The 20,107-nt window shown below is 39.5% G+C and overlaps 1 protein-coding gene across 4 annotated transcripts in view; it reads left to right on the top strand.

Moving 5' to 3' along the window:
- Window positions 1–18,920, top strand: part of Kat7 (lysine acetyltransferase 7) — a 29,819-nt gene extending 10,899 nt beyond the window's left edge. The window contains exons 5-15 of one of the 4 annotated variants that reach the window (XM_046420466.2): window positions 9–91; window positions 3,573–3,662; window positions 5,188–5,286; window positions 6,623–6,733; window positions 9,406–9,597; window positions 12,376–12,465; window positions 12,668–12,808; window positions 13,983–14,076; window positions 15,824–15,970; window positions 16,502–16,608; window positions 17,227–18,920. In XM_046420466.2, coding sequence (XP_046276422.1) covers window positions 9–91; window positions 3,573–3,662; window positions 5,188–5,286; window positions 6,623–6,733; window positions 9,406–9,597; window positions 12,376–12,465; window positions 12,668–12,808; window positions 13,983–14,076; window positions 15,824–15,970; window positions 16,502–16,608; window positions 17,227–17,328 — 1,256 coding nt within the window. In that variant the 3' untranslated portion in view covers window positions 17,329–18,920. Of the gene's footprint in view, window positions 1–8; window positions 92–3,572; window positions 3,663–5,187; window positions 5,287–6,622; window positions 6,734–9,405; window positions 9,598–12,375; window positions 12,466–12,667; window positions 12,809–13,982; window positions 14,077–15,802; window positions 15,971–16,501; window positions 16,609–17,226 lie in introns of all 4 variants that reach the window. The other 3 variants (XM_046420465.2, XM_046420468.2, XM_046420467.2) reach the window with 3 other exon arrangements.
- The last annotated feature ends 1,187 nt before the right edge of the window (window positions 18,921–20,107 follow it).

Here is a 20,107-nt window from a genome sequence, read left to right as displayed (position 1 = left end):
TTTAACAGGGCACCTTACAGGAAAACACGAGAGACATTTCTCCATCTCAGGATGCCCGCTCTATCATAACCTCTCAGCCGATGAATGCAAGGTAATTGTATTCTCATTTATTCAGCATAAACTTATTGAGTGCTTGCTGTTTGTGTGGCACTTTGCTACACTGGGGATATGTCTGTGAACATGATGGACAAGGTCCTGTTCTTTCTAGTGGAAGAAACAGTAAAAACAATTCTTTAAAAAAAAAAAAAAAAAAGTATTTATGCCAGGTATGGTTGGGCAAGCCTTTAATCCCAGCTACTTGGGAGGTTGAGGCAGGAGGATTCCAAGTTTGAGGCCAGCCTCAGCAACTTAGCTTTAAAAACAAACAAACAAAAAAAAAACATGGGGATATAGCCCAGGTTAAAGTTCCCCTGTGTTCTATCCCCAGTACCACAAAATAAAATAAAGTACCACTTAAACAGACAAAAGAATTTCAATATGTAATGAGTGCTTTGGAAGTAATTAGCAAGAAATTACCTGTAGGATAGTATTAGAATGCCTTGATATTTTTCATTGTGAACTCACTTCAAAAACTGTTAGGGACATATCTCTTCTATGGCATAATTTGCAAAAATTTGTGATCTCTGTTTATGCATGAGAGTCTCTTATGAATCTATGACATTGTCTTGCTTTTAAAGTTTTTTTTTTTTTTCATAATTCTTGTCCTTTCTTCATTTCTGCAGAATACTTTCCTTTTTGTTACTCTCAAATCACACCTACTTTTGGCTAATTCATCTTTTAAATTTTTGAAAAAATATAGCTTCTAAATGACCTTTGGGATTTTGAGAAAATATTTGAGAGTAGAACCTAAGGTCCTATTCTGTATGTTCCTGCATAGGTTGCTGCTCCCATGGATAGAATTAATAAAAGAGAAGCAAGTTAAATAGATCATTCAAATATCATTGGACAAGTTTTTTAAACTAAATACTCAGTTAAATCGAAGTATTAGTTTTTGTTTGTTTGTTTTGTTATTTGCTGTCAAGATCTGAATCAGGTTTATGCTTGCCTGAACAGGTTTCTTTTTTAGAAAAATTAGGTTTCCTAACCAACATTAGTTCTCCTTGATTCAGGAATTTGTTTTCTTATTTACCAGTAGGCCACACAGGCAAAAGTTTCTTTGTGTGTTTTGTCTTTCAGCAAAGTAGTATACTTCCAATGCTTGTATGGATTTTTAAGGTCAAGAACCCTGCTCTTATTTTATTTTTCTTTGTTCCAATTTTTTTTTTTTTTTTTTTTGGTAGATGGACACAATACGTTGATCCTATTTATTTAGTTTTATGTGGTGCTGAGGATCAAACTGAATTGCCTCACACTTGCTAGGCAAGCACTTTACCACTGAGCCACAACCCCAGCCCTCGTTCCAAATCTTTTTGTAAGCAAGGCTGCTTCTTCTCTTGCATAGGTTCTTCCTGCTGTCGTCCCATTCTCTTGGGCTGACACATCTTTGGCTGAATAGCTCTTCCAACTTCTAATCGGAAGATGACAAGTCATTGGGTACTTCTTGCTCTGAAAACATCTGATCTTGGTTTTATGTGAATTGTCTACTGCTTGCCTTTAAATATAATGATCTAATAATGTGGTTGGTTTTACATCAAAATCTTTTTAAGGCATAACTTTAAAAAATGTTGGTTCATAGCAGTATCTGCATGTTACCTTAAGCAACCTCTTTTAGGAAAAGAAAAAATTCATTCTGGGGAATAAAATTCTGAAAAAAAGAAAAACATTTATGTTCTGATTTTTTCATCTTTGTCTCTTGTCCTTTATAAGGAGAAGGAGGCTTAGCATACGTAATCCATCTTTACTTCTGGACCATGTTGCTTGGAAGATCAGGAGAATTTCTGAAAAAAATCTTTATTCCTCTTGGAATACCAAGTGGAGAGTTTAAACTGGTACTTCATGAACATTTTCAAGAAATGATAGACTCTTTTATGTTGTTTTTGTGTGGGGTTTTGTTTTGTTTTGTTCAGAACTGGTGATCAAACTCAGGACCTTGTGAATGCTAGGCAAACACTCCACTACAGGTCTACACACCAGCCCAGCACAAGCTCTAGAGTTTAAAAATTGCCTGCATATACATCATGACTCAGGAGTTTCTCAGTAAACCTTTGTAGTCAGCAATATTACCATTTTGATTCAGTCATGTTTCTGTGGCTGCATGTGGTAAACACTGTTACAGATATTATAGGATTCAGTGAATAAGATAATTGCGTTCAGGGAGGATACACTGTCATGGGAGGAGGCAATACAAACCTAAAAATTGATAAGTAAATAAGAATTTCATGTAGAGATAAGTACTATGAGGAACAAGGACTAAAGAGAGTGACTACTTGGGGGGTAAGGATAATGTACTGCTTTTGCAAGGTGGGGGCATCAAGGAATACATTCCTGAGAAGTTGGCATTTGATCTTGGACATGAATGATGGCACAGAGACAATTGTGTGAAGCTTTAGGAGAAGAAATAGTAATAGAAATAGCTAAGTAGAAGGAATAGCAAGCACAAAGACCAGGATGTGGGGATAAATCGTTGGTTTTGAGGAATTGAAAATAAGCAGTGTGGCTGGACCATCAAGGGAAATGAGAAAGCAGGATTCACACCTTGAAGGCCTTGTGGGTCTTGGCACAAGGAGTTATGTTTTTATTCTGATGGCAACAGGAAGCATTTGAAGGGTCTGAACAGACATTTGATATAATTTCATGGACGTTTTGTTTAAATAAATGACAACTTGGTAACGTGGAGAATGGACTGTTAGGGAAGAGTTCACATGGGGTAGAGCAATTGAAAGACTGCTTAGAATTCCTGGCATTAATGATACTAGATGCCTATCCTAGTGTGGCATCAGTGGAGAGTCTTAATAGGTTGGATTCAGGTTGTATTTTGGAGGGAAGCAAGCTACTAGATTTACTGATGGATTCAATGTGAGTTGTGAGAAAGAAGAATTAAGGACATCTGACTTTTGGTCTGATCAGTTGTTGAGATGGTGTTGCCATTTATTGGGAACATTTGGGATGGAGTGGATTGTGAGGAATGCTAGTTTTTCTCTTTTGACCTTGCTAAGTTTTAATGGTGAAATTGAGATAGGCAGTTGGAAATGAGGTCTCAGTTCTCAAGTGATGAAACTGAAACTATTGAGAGCTGATATAATTTGTTTGAGATCACATAACTACAGATTTCAGTTTTCCTGTGGACTTGAACCCGACTTTCTTTGTCCTTCCTCAGTCTCTTGCACTTCTCACAGTTTCTTATTCATGGCACAGTGGAAAGAGTCCAGGCTCTTGAGTCATCAGACTTAATTAAAATCTTAGTTTTATCATCATTTAGCTGCAATCATTTCACTTCTCTGGTTCTCAGTTAATGGCTGAGAAAGCAAAATATGAAGCTTGCCTTATCTCTTTCTTACGGAGATTGTGATAATAAGTTGTACTTTACTTTCAAAGTACAACATAAATTCAAGGGATTATTATTGTATTTTTATACTTTAAGTGAACGTAGTCTTAGAATCAGGTGGATTTATTGACGTTGTTGATGGTTGCAGGTGAGAGCACAGAGCCGGGATAAGCAGATAGAAGAAAGGATGCTGTCCCACAGGCAAGATGACAACAACAGGCATGCAACCAGGCACCAGGTACGGGCCTTGTGAAAGCTCTGGCCGTTCATAGCTTGAGATCCATGCCTTGGATCTTCTTTGCCCCATAACTGTCTTTATAGTCATATCCATGCCTCGTTTCCCATGGTATGTCTAAATAACTGCTCTTTTAGGTATTAAACTGAGAATCGTGTTTTTTTTTCAAATAGTAAATTTTCATCAAGCAAAACTTTTATTTCATGTGGAGTAATCAAGTTCTTTATAATAATAGTAGTTAATATTAACAGGTATTCTGATTATTTGAAAAGATTATACTTGGTATTTCAGTTCCTCATTTAGCATTCCTTTTTTTTTTTTTTATATATCTCATTATAGTTTCTCTTCAGATCCCCTCCACTTTGCTAGAACATTTGCAAGATCATCATCCACTTTTCCTTAGCATTTGACACTTGTTAACCAAGTCATTTTCCTCTTCCTATGATTTCCAGGAAGCATCCTGGCTTTGTCCTAGTCCTCCTGCCTCTGTGAACATTGAAGCCACATTGATTGCCCTAAATTCCTTGTTCTTCCTAAATGTCTTTGATCTTTACTCTTGCTGGTTTCCTGCTTGAAACTCTACGTGTACCAAGAAGAGGAGTTGATATTTTCTTTCAAGGCTTTGTGTAGCTCTTAGCTGTTGTAGGAATTCTTTTCAAATCCTTTCTGACCAGTAGTGAATCTCTTTCTTATGTATTTCCATGTTATGTTCTCAAAATGTCAGCCTTTGTCTCACATTATACATAGGTCATTATCCAGGTTTGTTTTTGTAGTTACATTGTAGGTGGATAGCAAAGGAGGCATGGTGTGGTGAGGAAGAAATTTGGCTTTGCCAAACAGATCTGAATCTGAATACTGTGATTGTTTAATTGTGTTGTCTTAGGAAGTTCAGCCAATCTCTTTTAATAAAAGGAGTAAACAATGCCCACCTGTCAGGGTAGAGCTAAATTATGTATATAAAGTACCTATCCCCAGTGCTTGGCAGGTGAAGGCACTCGTAAATGGTAGCCACATTCTTTGTCATCATCTGTCTTAGATTCTAGTTTTACTCAGTTTTTGTTTTTATTTATTTTTATATTACTTTCGATCAGATCAGTAAGCATTACTTCAAAAATTGTAAGCAGCCTTGGGATATAGATCAGTGGTACATGTTTAGCATGTGCAAGGCCCTGGGTATCAATTGGTAGTATCAAAACGAAAACAAAAACAAAACAGTAAGTATTCAATAAATACTGAGTTGAAATGATCTTTATCTTATTTCTGTTGCTTTGATGGAGACTTCCATTTTTAATTTGTATTAAAATAAATTTGCATCCCTGAACTCATATTTAACTGGCAGTTAAGGTAGTGGTTTGGGTAATGGAAAAAAACCTAATTTGGAATTACAAAATTGTCATATTATTTAGTGTGGTTATAATTGTTTCTAGCAGTATTTTTCTTTAATTTTTTTAAAATTACGATGCTTTGAAGCTTTACTTCATGATGAATTTTCTAGCTAGCTTCTCAGTTTTCTCCTTCTTCCTTTTAGGCACCATCAGAAAGGCAGCTGCGATACAAAGAAAAGGTGGCCGAACTCAGGAAGAAAAGAAATTCTGGACTGAGCAAAGAACAGAAAGAGAAATACATGGTAAGGAAGAGTTCAGTACTTAATTAGCATGAACTCCTGCTGTGGCATTTGATTTCCTTTTGCTTTCTAAGCTTTGTCAGGTTTGCTCTTTGATATTCTGTGCAATTTAATATCCAGTGAAGGCTGAGTGAATGCCAAGTGACTCCTCTCTGGCACTCAAAACTTACTATAGGCCCCCAAACATCTGGAGTGTTGTTGGATGGTGGGTTGTTAGGTGAAGTTGTAGCTGAACACCTGATGTACCAGATTGTTGGGTTTGTAGCCTAGGGAAAGCTTTAATAGTAAGCTGTAGGGTACCAGATTGCATGCCTGCCTCTGTCCTGTTCACTCCCCTTGTGAGTGCATGCAGGAGCTTGGATCCCAGGGCCTCAGCATTTTGCTACTGAGCTACATCCCCAGCTTCCAGAAGAAATTTTTAAAGGGGTAAAGGTACAGGTGAATGGTTTCTTCAGATGCTAATTTATGTGGAAAAGGAGGAATGTTCTTCCTGGGATGAGACATCACTTAATTTAACTACCATTGTCTCTTCTCCTCTGGGGGGAGAGGTGGAGTCTAGAGCCCAGAGGGAAGGACTAAATCAGAGATTTAAAAGACACATTTCCATTGTCTGATTTCTCTCCAGAGAAACGTACTTGTAGCAAGAGCTATGGTAAGATACGAAAGTTGTCTAGAACCAAATTGTGTGCTTTTAATTCTGTGTGATTTTTCTTTTAATCTTTCTTAATTTTAATGAGACTTTTTAAAGAGGCTAGCCTGTTTTTTTTCCTTGCAGTTTTGGGCTGAAGTTTTAAAGTGGGAGCTGACATTGTCGGTGGACAATGGCAATGGTGGCTACAGCAATTCAAGGCAAAGAATTTATAAAGGACTGCTTATTAACCTGGCCACCCTCTTTTCTTGCAGATTTTCTTTTAGACTAATGTGTTAAAACATAAAACACTAAGGCTTGGAGAACCTTTTTGTTTGTTTTAAATCAGGGAAAATCTTTTAGGTCTCAGGACTCCTAGGATTTGTAGTGCCTCTGTGTTTGCTGCTCTTCATATTTTGCACTGTGCTACGTGTTTTCTCATGAAGAAATGGAGGCAGAGTTCTGATCTTGGGGTTGCTCATATATAGATAAACAGCACTCCATCCTGGAGCTGTAGAAGCATCTCCAGATTCTTTAGAATGGGTAGTGAGTGTGCTTTAGTATTAACCTACTAGGGAGTCTGTGCTTAGTCCCTAGCACCTAGTATGTAGGTGCTGAGTAGACAGTTTATGGCTGTGGTCGATGTCCATTGGAATGAAGTGAACTAACTTCTTAGCAGCAGAGAGTATTCCATTCTGTTTCTTTTCTTAGGAACACAGACAGACCTATGGGAACACTCGGGAACCTCTCTTGGAAAACCTGACAAGCGAGTATGACTTAGATCTTTTCCGAAGAGCACAAGCCCGGGCTTCAGAGGATTTGGTGAGAGTTAAAACCTCCAAGCTGAGGACCCTTGTGAAAGGCATTCAGAACTGCCAGGAAAAATGATTAGCCTCAGTCTGATGGCCATGATACTGCTTTGCTGCTCAAGTCTCTTCCCCTCCCCTAGCTGTCCTTCTTTTGTGACTGCCCTTCCCATTCTTATTTAAAACAAACCACCCAGTAGTGCACTCACCACTTGCCCAGCATGTGCCCCTTGCCTAGCATGTGCGAGGCCCTGGGTTCAATCCTCAGTACCACATAGAAATAAATAAATAAATAAATAGAGGTATTAAAAATAAATAAATAAACTACTTCTCCTCCTCTCTTCCCTATTCCTTATATTATTTCCCTACTTTCCACCCCCCACCCCACCAAGTTCTAGTTTGACTTGAGGTGGTGAGGCACTTTGAGTAGGTGTTCCTTTGTCTCAATTGGGTAATTTGCAATTCTGAGAACCTAGGGACAGTGTGCATACTAGCCCATGCCCATCTCTAGCTCTAGCTGGGACCTGGTTTCTTCACTGCACTTGAATAGTTATTCTGAAAGCAAGGAAATAAAAGTGAAGGGGAAATTAAGGGGGAGGGCTACTGTCAGATTATTTATTTATTTTTAAAATATTTTTATTAGTTGTTGATGGACCTTTATTTACTCAAACCCAATGCCTCACACATGCTAGGCAACCGCTCTACCACTGAGCCACAACCCCAGCCCTTTTTATTTATTTTTTTTTTTGAGACAGAAGTCTTATTATGTTGCTCAGGCTGGTCTTAAACTCTGGGTTCAAGTGATCCTCCTCACCTCAGCTTTCCCAGTGCTGGAACTACAGGTGCATGCCCTTCACCCACCACTTTTATCAGATGTTTTAGAATTAAGCTTTGACACAGCCGAGTTTTATATATAAGATGGTTTCCTTTTGATTTATATTTACAATTAGTTTATAGTTAGGTTTGATGCCTGTGGCAGAATTTTAAACAAATATAGATCAAAAAATTCTGGGAATTGATTTAACAGATAAGTGTGTTCAGGAAAAGCTTGTAAAAGGAATCTCATCTCCACTCTTCACTCTTTTTTTATTATATCAAAATTAGAGGGGGCTTGGGTTGTGGCTCAGTGGTAGATCGCTCACCTCACATGTGTGAGATCCAGGTTCGATCCTCAGCACCACATAAAAATAAATAAACAAAGATATTTAAAAAAATTAGATTGATTGAAAACTTAAAGGAGGTTTAAAGACTCCTCTGTGCTGGGATAGGCTGCCATCACTGTGGCTGCTTTTCTTTCCTGTTCTGGAAAAGCATTACCTAGTCCTACCTTTCACAGCTTTCCATCTGGTTATTGTAGTTGTGAGGTAGACAGAATGCCTTTATTTTATTTGTTTATTTTTATGTGGTGCTGGGGATCGAACCCAGTGCCTCACATGTGCTAGGCAAGCGTTCTACCACTGAGCTACAGCCCCAGCCCAACAGACTACTTCTGTAGTCAGTTCACGGCACTGAAGGAAGCTAGGGATCCAGAACTATTTTCTACTTGCTTAGACTGCAGAATTAAATTGTTGTCCACATACTTTTTAAGGCTGTGCACATTGGCATACACCTGTAATCCCGGGACTCAGGAAGCCGAGGCAGGAGGATTACAAGTTCCAGGCTAGCCTGAGCATTTAGACCTGTCTCAAAATAAAAGATATGAAGTACTAGAGAGATAGGTCAGTGGTAAAGCACCCCTGGATTCAATCCCTAGTGCTCCCCCCAAGAAAAAAAATTTTTTAAGGACTATTATTTTTAAAATTGAATATTGTGAATATATATCACTGAGATTTATATGGTTTTGTGAAAAAACAACTTTTGCATAGTAAAGGAGATAGTCTAAATAATTTCACTTGTTTAGTTTCTTATTTATTTAGGTTTAGAATACTTTGGAAGAATAGGGAGTTTGAATCTGTGGTAGATTATAATTCTGTTTTTTGGTTTTTTTTTTGAAAGAGAGAATTTTTTAATACTTATTTTTTAGTTTTCAGTGGACACAACATCTTTATTTTTATGTGGTGCTGAGGATCGAACCCAGTGCTTCGCGCATGACAGGCAAGCGCACTACCGCTTGAGCCACATCCCCAGCCCTCTGTTTGGTTTTGACTGATAAAAATGTATCCAAGGACTCATTTTTTTTTTTTTTTTTAATTTTTATGTGGTGCTGAGGATTGAACCCAATGCCCCATGCATGCTAGGCGAGCGCTCTACCCCTGACCCACAGTCCCATCCTCTCCAAGGACTCATTCTGATGAGACCCAGAATGTTGTAGGGAGTATCGAAGCAGTTTTATTGAAACCTGTGCTCTGAGCAATATAGGTATATGGGTGTTGTTTCTTCTTCTTCTTTTTCTTTTTTTTTTTTTTTTTGGCAGTATCAGGGATCAAACTCAGGGCCTCATGCATGCCAGGCAAGTGCTCTTCTACTGAGCTACATCTCTAGCCCCACACAGTAAATAATCGTCTGCCTGATCTTGGGGCCCATGTGGCCCTTTCTAGTATGAGTATCTCATACATAGAAGTAAAGTCTTTTTTTTTTTTTCCATAGCCTAGCATGGTGGCCTGCACACAAGCTTACTACTATAGGTTTTGAAAACAAAGACAGTAAATTCTAATCTTCTTTTGACTTTTGATTTCTCCTTGGCAATAGGAGAAATTAAGGCTGCAAGGCCAAATCACAGAAGGGAGCAACATGATTAAAACAATTGCATTTGGTCGCTATGAGCTTGATACTTGGTACCATTCTCCCTATCCTGAAGAATATGCACGGCTGGGACGTCTCTATATGTGTGAATTCTGTTTAAAATATATGAAGAGCCAAACTATACTCCGCCGCCACATGGTGAGTTTGTCTTGGATTCCTCTGCCTTGACTATCATAACAGTGTTACAAGATTTTTGCCCTAGAGATGACATCAGTCGTAGCAATCTTAGTGGTACAAAGGCATAGGGAATCGAAAGTCACGTTTCAGGGTGAGGCATATAGCCTGTGGCCTAGCTGATGCTGGTTCTACTCAGAACCGCTGAAGGCCCTTAACCACATCCTGTCATAGGCCTTGCTTTGTCTGTTTTTCTTGCTTCCTACTCTTCTCTACTTGTTCCTCAGAATATGAATTACCTCTGCCCAGGGTTTTGTGTGTCTTAAACTAGATGAAAATGCATGGACTTCATTAGACAGAGTAGAGACAGAGTAGCTCACCTTTTGGGCAGTGAGTATTCAGGAAATGTATGTTGAATGAAAATATATATGAAGAACGCAAGATTGACAGATAATTTCAATTAACAGACCGTGTCCTGGGTGCCTCATCCTCAAGTTGTTCTAGTACTTTCTGGCTTCTGAACATTCTTCATTTTAAAATAGGAAACAGAACTTGAATCTGGTTTTGCTGTTAACAAATATGCTTACTAGATTTTCTTCAGCTTTAAGCATTTTTCCTTCCCTAGTTATGGAACAAAAAGCCTGGTCTTAAAGGGAATTTCTGCCATGGAGCAGGAAAAGAGAAAGGGGAAGGGGTAGAGAGTTATGAAATATTTTTGTTTCTACAGTCACAACATACTTTGGCTCTAAAGCCTTTGGGTAAAACTCTTTTCTTCCCCATCATCTACAATCCAGGATTACTGTGATTCCTGTCATGTACTGCTCCCTAGTTTGGTGGTACTGTTTTGTGTTCCCAGCTCTGGAGCACATGTAGCTTTGTGGTCCAGTCCTGCCGTGATGAATTAAACCCTCCAGACTCTTATCACCCTTGCTTTGCCTGAGGTGGGTATACAATAATGGAGGGCTGGTAATGGGTGAGGACTGGCATAGACAGTAATGGTGTCAGGGAACTGAATACTGACACAGATTGTAGATCATGGAGGTAAGTAAAACTGGTATTTTTAATGATATGAACTATTTACATTTCTACCTTTTTCTTCCTGGTTATTTAATAACATTCACCAATGAAGGTAGCCAAAAGGACAAGATAAGAAATAGAGGAAACAAAGGGTCTAAATAAGTTCAGGGATCAAATAAATATTCTGCATAATTTGGGGTCTACTGTATTATATGAGTTATAAAAATCAAATTTGAGGAATTATAAACGTCTTTTACTCCATGACTATTCTGAATACCATGTAAACTGAAGTGGTCTTTCTTTGACTTGGCTTTTGTTGTAAAAGAAATTATTGTTGTGTGTGTTATTGTTGGAAAGAGCCAGCATGAGTAAAAGGGTGGAGATGGGAGCAAACTATAGGTGGAGCTCTGAAGCAATTCCAGTTAATAATATTTGGATTTACATGTAACAAAATTAAAACATGATTCTTTTTTTTCAGTACTAGGGAATTGAACCCAGGGGCGCTCAACCACTGAGCCACATCTTCAGCCCTTTTTTATATTTTATCTAGAGACAGAGTCTCACTAAATTGCTGAAGTTGGCTTTGAATCCATGATCTTCCTGTGTCAGCCTCCCAAGCTGCTGGGAGGACCAGGATTCTTGAGTTGACAGGAAGCCAAAATAAAATTGTTTAATATAAAATGTTCCTAGGCTGGGGATGTGCCCCCATGGTAGATCCCTCACTTAGCATGTTCAAAGCCCTGGGTTCAGTCCCTAGCACTACAAAAGCAAAACACATAGGGGTTGGAGTTGTGGCTCAGTGGTGGAGCACTTGCCTAGCATATGTAGGGCCTTGGGTTTGATCCTCAGCACCACATTAAAAAATGAATAAATAAAATAAAGATATTGTGTCCAACTACAACTAAAAACTAAAAAAAACACAAAAATATTCCACATATGTACAGTTTTTTAAAACAACATTTAAAAATGTTTTTACCTGAAACCTTTCCAGAATTAACGTGTTTACACAAGTGATGGGCTACATTAAAGCTATTGGCAGGGCTGAGGTGTAGCTCAGTTGTAAAACACTTGCCTCCCATGCCCAAGGCCCTGGATTCCATCCGTAGCACCTCAAAAGAAAAACAGCAACAAATATACTGGCAATTGAGAGTGAGAAAAGAAAATGCCTTGTGCCCTCTTGTGGCCAAGTGCCCCCCAGTGTCCTGCAACTCAGCCATGGTGCTTTTCCTGTTTTTTAAGCCACAGAAAGACTTTCTCTTATATACTTACATAACAAGGAGAATGCATTTGCCTGGAGCTGGGGCAGATAGTAGTTCATTTGGTTTTGATCACTGTGGGTCATTTTTCTAATCTGGAAAAAGACGGTAATGGTTAAGTGGTAATGAGAAGTTACTGGTAAAGGTGAGAGTGAAGTACTTAGCAACTCTAAGCTCCTGCAAATAAGCTGCTTAAGAGTTTCCTGTTGGCATGAGGCATTTTATACTAAGCAAGGATATTCTTATTTATCTGGCTTTTACGTAGTAGATGATTTTAATCTCCTGGACCAAGACACTGCCAGAATACAATCTAGAAAACTTGTTCCAAATGGTTATAAAAATTCCACATATATATTACAATGACTTTAGAAGACTTTATTTGTTTTACTGGAAAAAAAAAATCTGTAATATGTGTATCCAACTTTCCCTCAGTTCAGTTAACCAGATTTGATCTGTGATGCTTTTTCCCTTTGAGGACCCTTTTCCATAGGGAGCTTTTTATCCCTGATGGGAATTCATTCTCTTGCAGGCCAAGTGTGTGTGGAAACACCCCCCTGGTGATGAGATATATCGCAAAGGCTCAATCTCTGTGTTTGAAGTAGATGGCAAGAAAAATAAGGTAAAAAGTGGCAAGTAAGATAGAGCGGTGGGAATATGTGTTCATAGATTTCTGAAGGAGTTGGGTATTTTTTTTTAACCACACCTTGTAAAGAATATCAACATTTTGCGTGCACAATAATGATATGATCATATTTTTAGGCCTTTATCTGGTAAGTTTTGAATTCACTGGCCCTTTCATGGAATCTCTTCCTCTCTTCCAGATTTACTGCCAAAATCTGTGCCTGCTGGCCAAGCTTTTTCTGGACCACAAGACATTATATTATGATGTGGAACCCTTCCTGTTCTATGTTATGACTGAAGCAGACAACACTGGCTGTCACCTAATTGGATATTTTTCCAAGGTCAGTAGGATCTGGGGATTAAGAAGCTAATGGCTGAGGCTGGGGATATAGCTCAGTTGATAGAGTGCTTGCCTTGCATGTACAAGGCCCTGGGTTTAGTTCCCGGCACCAAAAAAAAAAAAAAAAAAGCAGCTAATGGTCAGAGCAGGGGTGATGGATGTTGGCATCTTGGGGCTCAAATCCCTGATGGGGAAGAGATCATACCCCTGGCAATGATGAAAGTCCTTCCTTTAAGAAAATCAAAGACAAATGCATGTATCAAAGGTAGTTTAATGAAAATATCCAATTGTTTATTAAAAGTTCTGGTTTATTCATTTATGGACTTGCAGGCTGGAGCTGCCTATTAATTAGTGGCCTTGGCCTCCCTAGTAATCCATGAACACGCATTTTGCAGTCAAGCCAAGTCTTTGGCTTCGCGATCCTCAGTGTTGTTAGCTTAAAACCAGGAATATATTCCGGTTAGCTGGGCTCCTTCTAGCATAGTCCTATTAATGCCTCTGGGCCTTCACCGACAAAGGCTGGATTTGGCTTATGACTTTTTACTATAGCAACTAAAATTGAAATAAAATTTATATACATTCACAAGCCAAACAGTTAACCCACTTGAAGTGTACAATTCAGGAATGGGGTAGAGTGCTTGCCTAATGGAAATTGTATTATATGCGATTTGATCATTTATTGATCCCCTTCCAGAATGAGTATTTATGTTAATTTTCTTTTCTTCTCTTCCACTATATAGTCTCCATTTGAAAAAATTGCTTTTAAAGAGGGTGCTGTAGGGCTGGGGCTGTGGCTCAGTGGTAGAACACTCGCCAAGCATATGTGAGGTACTGGATTCGATTCTCAGCACCTCACAGAAATAAATTTAAAAAAAAAAATTTTTAAGGGGGAATGCTGTAGAGCCACTCAGGAGTCTTAATCTTCTTGACCTATACTCTGGCTGTAAAGAACCCAGAGTTAACCCCCTTAAAATGAACTGGAGGTCTCAACTTGAAACCCTGGGATTAATGACTTTGGGCATCATAAAGGGTATGGGTATAATAACTGAGCCTGATAGCCACTCCCCAGGACTGGTTAGTCATATTTTGTAGGCAGCTTTATTTTATATCTGTAGGAGTGTGAAAACCTTGGTCCCAAACTCTTAATGACCTGCTCATTTGTTTGCTCTTTTTAGGAAAAGAATTCATTCCTGAACTACAACGTATCCTGTATCCTTACCATGCCTCAGTACATGAGACAGGGCTATGGCAAGATGCTTATTGATTTCAGTAAGTAGGAATGCTAAAGTCGTCAGCTTCACAAGGCAGGGACCCTGTGACCATTGCCTGTCTATCTGTCCTGTGGTCTCTGCAATTCCTGGGATGTAGTAGAAGTATACTGCTTCTTAGTGAATGAATGAACAAGTGGAGAAATCCTAAACGCTGTCAGTCTACTAATAACTCAGTTAAATCTCAATGAATACAGGACTCTGAGTTGGTACTTAATTAGGAGAATAAAAAATTAAGCTCTTCAGGATTATCCTAGTTTGAGACTTAAACAGAACACACACATGCATAAGGCTTAAAGTCTGTTTCTTTGATGTTTGGGATTTCATTTTTCAAGGACTTGTCTAGAGGTAATCCATATACCTGATACAGACTTTGAGTATTACACTCTATTCTCATTAATCTTGGATTCCACCTTTATGGAATTGTCTGCTCACTAAAATTTACTTGAAACCCTAACATCTTGGCACCTTTGTGGTCATCCATGGACATGTCCAGTGCAGGAAAAATTAAGGGTCATTGGATACACACATACTTAGCCACATTCAAATAAGTCACCCTGTTTAGCTGTCATACCGTGAACAAGTGTCATTGTCGGTGTGTTAGTGCCACTTTTCCACATTTTTGTGCTTTTTGTTGATAATTTTTAATGGCCGCGAAGTGTGCTCAGTGCTGTTACTAAATACAGGAAGACTGATGGATCTGCAGGGATGAGATGAGTTACAGGGCTGTTGGCTGGGACGAAATGTCTTTGATTCAACAGCATATATTAAACAGGGTATTTACCATTTTAAAAAATGTACTGGGGATTGAACCCAGGGGTGTTCTAGTTTTATTTTTATTTTGAGACAGGGTCTCTCTGTGTTCTGAGGTCTCATTGAGCTGCTCAGACTGGCCTTGAATTTGTGATCCAGCTGCCTCAATATTTTGAGTCACTGAGATTATAGGCATGTGCCACCTGGCCTGGCCTGTAATTCACTTTGAATCTAAAAGTGCCTACTCTATGTCTTTTTTTTTGCCCTCTGCTGTTTCTTTTGGTGACAAAAGATTAGTTGTCTAGTAGAGTTTCCCATATTATGTATTTTGCAGATCACATTCTCATGTATATTTTGTATAAATTGAATGTTAGACGTTAAAACTGGAGGTATCTTCATTTGCACTTTCTCACTCCCTACTACTATATGGGTGGTACTGAGATAATCAGTTCAAAATTTTGAAAAATATAAAAAGCCATATAATGAAATGGCTTCTCCTCTGTGTTCTTAACCTGTTTGCAACATATCACAACATAGAGTCGTTGTTTTTAAAATTCTAGTAAAGGCTTCCAGAGGTTTTTTTTTTTTTTTGGTGTCATTATAAGTAACTGTAAATACACCTTCTTCCCCTTTTGTTTATACAAAGGCAGTATATTATATTTAACAGCTACACAGTACATATTCCATTGAATGGCTGATCCCTAATTGATACTGCAGAGCAAATTGTACTTCTTAAACTTTCTTCCTTAGCACTGTTCTTTGCTATTAGGATGAAATACAGTGTTGCTAGAAAAAGTCTGTATTTAGGCTGGGGCTGGGGCTGGGGCTCAGCAGTAGCACACTTGCCTGGCATGTGTGAGGTACTGGATTAAATTCTCAGCACCACACATAAATAAGTAAACATTGGCACAATAAATAAATAGATAGAGAGATATAGGTCTACCAGCAACTTAAAAATTAAAAAAAAGAAAAAGTCTGTATTTGTTCCCTGGCAGGTTATTTACTTTCCAAAGTGGAAGAAAAAGTTGGCTCTCCAGAACGTCCACTCTCAGATCTGGGGCTCATAAGCTATCGTAGTTACTGGAAAGAAGTGCTTCTCCGTTACCTGCATAATTTTCAAGGCAAAGAGATTTCTATCAAAGGTTGGTTTTTAATTCTTTAATGTTTCATTGTTAGTTCCACTAGATGTCCTACCGTTTCCACTTGACCCCTGTTCATGCTTTTTGTCACTTGCAAAGCTGTGCCCCATTCTGTGTTTCTTCTAAATATGAAGACCACTGATATGGACCATTACAGAGAGCCTCACTAGAGTGCCTAGGGATTCTAGAGCGGTAGACCCCTGGGAATGGCTATGAACTGGTTTCTTAAAAATGAAGAAGAAAAACAAATATTTTGACACATGCAAGAGCTTCTAAGATATCCCTTTTATGCAAAGGTAGGATTTATTTTGGTCTGTTTGACCTTGATATCTCTAATTAACCAAGAGTAGCTTCTTACTATAATATCCTTTTTCACTCTTATTTGACTGGTCAAATTCTTTGTGTACATTTTCCGAACAGGTAGGATTGAATCAGAGATTCTAGCCCTTTGGATTTCTCCTAAGAGAAAGGAAACCTCAAAAAGGGTGGGGGTCTATGCTTTGACCAGGTTCTCAGTGACTCTTCTGTTTTCAGAAATTAGTCAGGAGACCGCCGTGAATCCCGTGGACATTGTCAGCACTCTGCAAGCCCTTCAGATGCTCAAGTATTGGAAAGGCAAACACCTAGTTTTAAAGAGACAGGTGAGGTTTTTAATCAGCTGCTTGCTCCTTGCTGACTGTCCCTTGAGCAGAGCCCAGTAGGGGTCTTACCACCCATCCTTTCACAGAGGAGCTCAAATATTATGCCTTCATTTCTTTAACTGGCAGTGTAAAGCCCGAGTGACCTTTGGTATTAAGCTTATCTCCTACCTTGTCCTTATCGGGAGCTTTTGTTAAGCTCCTGTCTCAAAGTTGGATGACACTAGTTAAGCAGCTTTATGTTGCATAGCACTTTTATCATTTAATCATTTTCTTAGATTAGGAAGAATGGCCCAGCTGTAGAGGGGAATCTTCACAGACTCCCGGGCTTTCGGAATGGTTTTAAATGCCATCTCAACTAATGCCCACTTTTAATTTTTTTAGTTGACTCATACGTGTAATAAAGATAGGTGAATAATGATTCCGGTTCTTACTATGGGCAAAATTGGAAGAAATTTATTAGGTTGGAAAGCCGTTTGCAAATCAAAGGATATTTTCTTAAACCTTAATACATTGTTAACCTTTTGGTGATTTCTTCTTGGCTAGTAGTTATTTTAAAATCTGTATGTCAAGGCATGCTGATTGAACGAGTCTAACAGTTGTTCCCATTGTTCTTCCCAGGACCTGATTGATGAGTGGATAGCCAAAGAGGCCAAAAGGTCCAACTCTAATAAAACCATGGATCCAAGCTGCTTAAAATGGACCCCTCCCAAGGGCACTTAAAGTGACCTGTCATTCCGAGCCAGCGAACCCCAGCAGTAGGAATCCGTACCCTAGGGATCTGTCTGTCATTTCTGTTGCTCTTGTGATTGGCAAGTACAGTATCCTTTGGGAAGGCCATCCCCCTCAGGACTGTCCTGGCTCCGACCTTCATTTACACTGCAGACGCTGGTTCTGAGGAACTGTTGTTTCGGCCTCAGTGAGGTTGCCTGGATGAGATCTGTATTAGACTCAAGTGCAGATCCCTCATAGCACTGACCCAAGGAGTTCTGTTATGGTACTGTACCTGTCCAGTCACTGGTTCCCTCCTCATGTTCTCTTGCCCCATGAGGTGTGTCTTGTCCTCTGAACTTTGTACTAGTGCTTCTTGCCGCCTGGTCACCAGACCTCCAAATGTGGTTGCCACTACCAAGACCTTTCCAGTTACTCTTTACAAGTGTTTTTGTGGAGGGGCAGGGAAGAGGCAGCACTTTTGAGGGTGTGTGTGTGTACTGGGAGGGGTCCATTCACATGAGATTTCATCTTGCTTTATTTAACCTTTGTTCCTCCATTTTTATTGGAAGACTTGTTTTTGATCAGTATTGGGCTGCCCAGAACCAAATACTTCTTAAGAGTTTCCCAGAGATTAGTTTTGGTAACAGTGCAATAATCCATCCAAATGATATGGCGAGAGCAATAAGAGGTGGTGATACTGTATTTTGGTTTGAGTTCACCTGTGGGCAGTGGGCATTGTGGAAGGGAATGGATAATTCTTTTGCCTCACCACAGAGTGCCCAGCAGTAAATGTTTTCTTCTCTCTTTACTCCCTGCCCCTTTTACATTCACAGGTGCCAAAATAATTTCCAGTTCTCCCTTTCATGCTTCATGTTAACTGGTTTAATAGTACTGCAAAACCTTTTCCCTCATACCAGTTTTAATAGGACCCCTGTACTGCCACATAAGTTGCATTGATTTTGTCCAGAGCATCTTGGGAGAAGTTGAAAGTGATTGAAAATGACTTTCTGTCTCAGCCCATGGCTTTCAGCAAGGCAGAGTGGCCACCTGCCAAGGTTTGCTTCTCTTTTCAACAGTTACTCACCCTCTTCTAGGCCTAAAGTGCTTCTGCCCTTCCAAGAACTCCTCCTCCATTTCCCTTTTGGATTTGACACCATCCTATTCTCTGGTCTCCTATTTTTGGTGTTGTTCAAGTGAAGGAAGAGATGTTCCCTCTAATTTCTCCCTAGCCCGTTATAACCTGCTATCTTGGGGCAGCTTTTGATGTCTGACATGTCACCCTTCCCAACTTGGTCTCCTACAACACTGCTGTCTTCATGTGGCACCCTTACCACACTCCCTACTCTGGTCATTTGTGCCTTTCTCTTGTCATCTCTGTACACTACTTATATTCACTGTGGGTTGGGGGGAGCTGATTTTAAGCATGTTCAGTGGCGGCTCCCCTCCAGTTTCAGTGTCACTGTTAAAATTTATCCAAAAGCAACTTCACTGGGGGTTTTCTTAAGGGGTAAAGGCCTTTTACAGATGCTAAACCCTTCCCCACATGTGGTAGAATGTGCTCTTCTATATCTACTCCTCAATAAAGCATGTTCTCTGCTCAAGTCCGTTTTATCTGGGGCTCTCATTTGTGTATGAAAATGACGCAGCTGACCTGCTCTAATAGTAAGTGTGTGGGGACTTGTTTTTTCTAGAAGTAGACTGTTGAGGGATGTGGTTTGTGGCTATGGAATTGTTTTTCCCTTGGTGCTAGCCATAGAGGGAGTGCTGAGTCTGAACTTGTGTAGTTGGGATGAATTCAAACTGCCTTCTTTTTGGTGCCAGCAGTGGCTACTTGGTATTACACATACTTTTTTATTGAGTTCATTTTTGTCTGGTTTTAGGGGCAAAGGAATAGTGGGAAGTGAGTATAGGTAGCATATGATGGATACTTTTTTGCGGGGCGGCGGGTGGTAACCAGGGATTGAATTCAGGGGCACTTGACCACTGAGCCACATCCCCAGCTCTATTTTCTATTTTATTTAAAGACAGGGGGTCAACTGAGTTGCTTAGTGCCTCACTGTTGCTGAGGCTGGCTTTGAACTCATGATCCTCCTGTCTTAGCCTCTGGATCCACTGGGATCACAGGAGTGTACCACAGTCCCCAGCTACAATGGATACTTAAGGGAGTCAGAAACAGATGTCTGTTTCATCTATCTATAAGCACATTCTCCAGTAGTGAATTGTGTCACCTCTAATCATTCCTTCTCTTCCAGATTGTCTGCAGCTTTTATCCAGTGGCAGGAAAGGAAGCTGGGCACTTTCCATCTGTCTGGTAGAAAGGGAGGAGGGTGGAGTCGTTGTGTTGCTGAGATGGTTTTGTTTACTGTGGCTGGGAGTGTTGAGACCCTATACCTCTGGGCACACAAAGAGTCCTTTGCAAGGCTAGAGTCCTTGGGTGCCACTTATTAGGGTAAGCGTGGGGTGAAGAGAAGCTGAAGTTTTTTATAAAAAGACTCATCTCATCTTTTCTTAATGATGCATGCCAAAGTCTCCCTGTTGTAAATGTTTGCCTCAAAGGGAAATTTTGCTTTTCTTCACATTTTGAAAAAAAATTGAAGTAGGTAATATAAACTATGGAAATGAAATGCTCAGAGGAAAATGTGCTTGGAATTTTGTGCACAGTCCTGGTCCCAGTCCTCTAAACTGGTTGCTATTCCTTTTAGTAAAAGGAAGACTTTTCTGGTTTGAACCTTTTACAACTATGGGAACAGAGTGTTTACTTTCCTGCACAACATTGAGTGGGACTCCA

The sequence above is a fragment of the Marmota monax genome, unplaced genomic scaffold (genome assembly GCF_021218885.2).
Source record: "Marmota monax isolate L192 unplaced genomic scaffold, Marmota_monax_Labrador192_F-V1.1 WCK01_AAM20220418_F8-fsc00064, whole genome shotgun sequence".
Classification (NCBI taxonomy): Eukaryota; Metazoa; Chordata; class Mammalia; order Rodentia; family Sciuridae; genus Marmota; species Marmota monax.
The sequence above is the reverse complement of the archived record's forward strand: the minus strand, read 5'-3'. Positions and strand labels throughout refer to the sequence as shown.